This window comes from Ceraceosorus guamensis, assembly GCF_003144195.1.
Source record: "Ceraceosorus guamensis strain MCA 4658 unplaced genomic scaffold IE81scaffold_203, whole genome shotgun sequence".
Taxonomy (NCBI): Eukaryota; Fungi; Basidiomycota; class Exobasidiomycetes; order Ceraceosorales; family Ceraceosoraceae; genus Ceraceosorus; species Ceraceosorus guamensis.
The window spans coordinates 6,307-9,929 of record NW_020290198.1 but is presented as its reverse complement, the minus strand read 5'-3'; the positions used below and the strand labels follow the sequence as shown (position 1 = coordinate 9,929).

Below are 3,623 nucleotides of genomic sequence, written 5' to 3'. Positions count from 1 at the left end.
CGCACCCACACTCACCCATTCAACACGTCCCTCCTGACATTCAAGACGCGTCCAAGTCTTTCGACCCTTCGTACACGTTCCTCGATCGCCCCTCTCAAGAACTCCTCATCCACGATATCCCTGCCAAACTTTTCCCTCGTCTCTCTTCTCCTTTTGGGCGTAGAGGAGGAGGTGCTTGTGGTGGGATTTGATTTCCTTGGGGATGTGCGGATCTCCTCTTCGGGGGAGGTTTGAGCGGACCAGAAGGAGAGGTATCGGGCGCGAGAAGAGAGATGTTGTCGACGAGCGAAGAGCTGGTGATGCAGCGCTGATTCGAGGGGTGTTAGATGTGCCGTGGCCGACGCTGGTGCATCGGCATGCTCTGCCTCGCGCTCGCGCTCGCGCTCGCGCTCCTGCTCGCGCTCAGGAAGAGAGCCGGGAGCGGGCTGGATGGGCATGGGGCGTGCGTCTGCCTGTGCGTGCGCGCGCGCAGAGGTGAGTGCGCTGCTGGACATGATGATGCGCTTGATTTGGTGTGCTGAGTGGTGAGCGTTGATGATGGTGTGTTTGCGGCGACCGGAATGAAGTCACTCAAATTGAGCAAAAGCTGTTCGGCGTGCGTGCGTGCGTGCGTGCGTGCGTGCGTGCGTGCGTGCGTGCGTGCGTGCGTGCGTGTTGGCTTGATTGCGCGACTCGCGAATGGCGGTGCACACAGAAACGCATACCATGCATCATGCATGCATGCATGCATGCCCGCGCCCACATGCGCGACGCGCGCGCTCTTGTTCTCGCGTAAACGCGTCCGCGGCCAACGCGTCACACGTGACTCTTGCAAGACGCGCCAAAGGATCCAGTGCACCTCAAATCGCGCGCGAGTGTTGGTTGGTCTTTTGGGTCGCGTCGCGCGCGCTGCTGCTGATGCTGCTGCGTGTACGTCGTGGGCACTGCGCGGTACGAAGGGCGGGGCACAAGGAACGCACGCTTTCGGCGGGGAAGTACGAACGCTTGACTCGATCGATCGTGACTTGAATTGTGCGCGGGCATGTGCGGCGTGCGTGCTTTGCAAGAGGATGCTTGGGGGGGGGGGGGGGGTTCGACAGAAACGTTTGCTTGTCCCTCACTCTCACGCCTAGGGCAAAGTCATCCAGACATCAACGCACGCACGCACGCACGCACGCACGCACGCACGCACCACAGACGATCGACGGCCTTGCTTGCCCCCGACTTTTTGTTGGCATCTACCTGCCCTCCTCGCACATCCTCCTTCGCATCGGTCCTTCACGTGCTCGTGCTCGTGCTCGTGCACGTGAAGCAGACACGCGATCGCCAACGCGTCCGCCCACATCGCGTTTTGACGTGCACCATTTCAACACACACATACACATCACGCACACGCACGCTCACGCACGCTCACCCTAGCATCTCTGCCTAGCTCAGCCCAATTCAGCCCAGTCCAGGCCTCATTGGCATCCTCCGCCCACCACTACGCGCCAGCAACGGTCGACAAGGACTGCCCCACACACACACGATGCCTCCCAAAGCGCGCTCCGAGCGCTCCAAGAGCCAAAGCAAAAATGCGAGCAAAACCGCAAAGGCGAACGCGACGAAGGGTGAAGGGAATGCCGGGTCGACGAGACGCACTACGCGTCAACAACGCTTGGCGAGCGCGAGCGCGAGCCAATCCGATAGTGGGGCTACGTCTGCGGATGAGGAGGATGAGGATGTTTCAGAGATGAACGATGAAGAGGATGAAGAAATGTCGACTCCCGTAGCGGCAGACAAGACGAAATGGCGCAGCAGCAAGGTCAATGGTGAAATGCAAAGCGATGCGGATGCTTCTTCGCCTTTGTATTCTGCCTTTAACAAACCTCGAGCCAAGAGCGGCATCAAGTATGGCAGCAGCAGCAGCAGCGGCGGCGGCGGCGGCGGCGGCGGCGGCAAGAATCAAGTTCAAGCCCACGCCAATCTTGGCGCAACAAGCGGGAGTGCAAAGTCCCCCAATCGTGCCACCAAATCCTCAAGCAGCGCAACAGAGCGAATGTTTGGAAATGTGGTCAGCGGGAATGTGAATCGCGAAGAGGTCAAGCAAGGCGCTGAGCAGGAGCAAGCGCGAGCGCGAGCGCAATCGAGGCCGGGCGGTAAGCAGGCCAAGCACGCGACAAAGCAGCAGCAGCAGCAGCAGCAGCAGCAGGAGAGGGACGAATTGCAGGATGAGGAGGTGGACGGTAAGCAACGAAAGAAACGGGAAAAGGCGGCGGGTGGAGCGAAGAAGAGCAAAAAGGCGACATCGACGGCGAGAACAAAGATGGACAAGGAGGTCACTAGCGCTCATAGCGAGGATGCGGATGTTGTGGACATGGTGGTCGAGACGCAGGCAGGCGTGGTGCCCGAAAATGCCATCGCTGGGTTTTTGGACAATTACGATTTGGAGTGTGAGTTGCACTTTGTGCTTTCCGTGTCGTCCCGTCTCGTCGCAAGGTTCGCCCCCGCACCGCATGGCTGATACGATCTCCGCCCCGCGCGGCCCGCTCCAGCCTCGCGTCAGATGTCGACGCTGCAAGCTTCCCTCTCCCACTCCTTGTCCCTCGCCACGCAGCAAATGTCCCTCTACATCACCCGCCTGCCCAGCGTGGTGCGGCGCATGACGCTTGGAGAGTTTGTGAGGGAGTACGAGGCGGATGCCAAGTTGGTCATGAGTCGAGCGGGCAAGGGCAGATTGACGGAGGGAAGGGGAGCGAGCGTTAGGGGTGTGGTGGGTGTGGAGAGCGAGGATTGGGACAAGTTGGCGGAGAAGACAAAGGGAAGAGGTAAGAGGAGAGGAGAGGAGGAAGATGATGATCATGAAAAGAGCAAGAATGGTGAGAGCTCGCGATGGACTTGTGAAGCGAAGGGGTTGAGCATGGGCGATGCAAAGAGGTGAATGCCTGCTGATCCTGCACCCGTCGTCGGACTCCTTGTTAGCTCGTCTTGCGGACAAGAGCCGGGTGAAAACGTCCCGCTTGAACGCTTCGACGGCTCGAAGAGCCAAAGGAGCCGACGATGTTGTGAGTAGCGCGCGCGCGCGCGCGCGCGCTCTCCATCACTGCGCCGTCGTCGCACTCATCGCTCACGACCGTCGTCTTTCTGCAAACCCCATGGACATTACAGCCAAGCACCAGTCGGACCGGCGAAGCGAGCGGTGAGGAGAAAGAAAGACCACCTTCCTCCTCTTTCAACCCTGCCATTCCCTCTCCTGCCAAGAAGCTCTCCTTGGGCGCTCGCGCACACGACTCCTCTTCCACCATCGATTCTTTGCGTCGCGCAGGAGCACCTGCGCGCTCGAGCGGCGCCAACGGTGCGCCACCCGCCTCGCGCACGGCTCAAGAGGGCGAAATGGTCAAGTTCTATACGAGCGATGGACAGGCTGTGACGGGCGTGGTTGTGGGAGGTGTGCTGCAACCTTTGACGCAAGATGCGAGGGATGCGGAGATGGGCGGCGGCGGCGGCAGGATCAGCAACGCGACTGGAGCGGTGTATAGGAGGAACCCACTGTTGCAATCTTCCTCCTCTTCTTCCGCCGACGAACAGCAAGCGTCGAAGCGCGGGGACGCTCTCGAGTATCAAGTCGAGGATGATGTTCGTGCTGAAGCGCAGGACGAATCGAC

General features: G+C 60.1%; 2 protein-coding genes across 2 annotated transcripts; one reads left to right on the top strand and one right to left on the bottom strand.

Annotated features, from left to right (window-relative positions):
• Positions 1-11: 11 nt before the first annotated feature.
• IE81DRAFT_350811 (hypothetical protein) lies at positions 12-494 on the bottom strand (the record flags this gene model as incomplete). Its single annotated transcript, XM_025516607.1, has 1 exon — positions 12-494. The coding sequence occupies one exon, from the start codon at positions 492-494 to the stop codon at positions 12-14; it is 483 nt and encodes a 160-aa protein (XP_025365875.1).
• Positions 495-1,416: 922 nt separating this feature from the next.
• Positions 1,417-3,398, top strand: IE81DRAFT_91875 (hypothetical protein). Its single transcript, XM_025517744.1, has 3 exons — positions 1,417-2,411; positions 2,514-3,023; positions 3,127-3,398. Exons 1-2 carry the CDS (start codon positions 1,508-1,510, stop codon positions 2,897-2,899), a joined length of 1,290 nt encoding a protein of 429 aa, XP_025365874.1. The 5' UTR covers positions 1,417-1,507; the 3' UTR covers positions 2,900-3,023; positions 3,127-3,398.
• Positions 3,399-3,623: the final 225 nt, after the last annotated feature.

Coding starts and splice junctions, on each gene's coding strand:
- IE81DRAFT_91875 (XM_025517744.1), top strand. CDS start 1,508: ATGCCTCCCAAAGCGCGCTCCGAGCGCTCCAAGAGCCAAAGCAAAAAT. Junction 2,412..2,513: donor GGACAATTACGATTTGGAGT/GTGAGTTGCACT, acceptor GGCCCGCTCCAG/CCTCGCGTCAGATGTCGACG.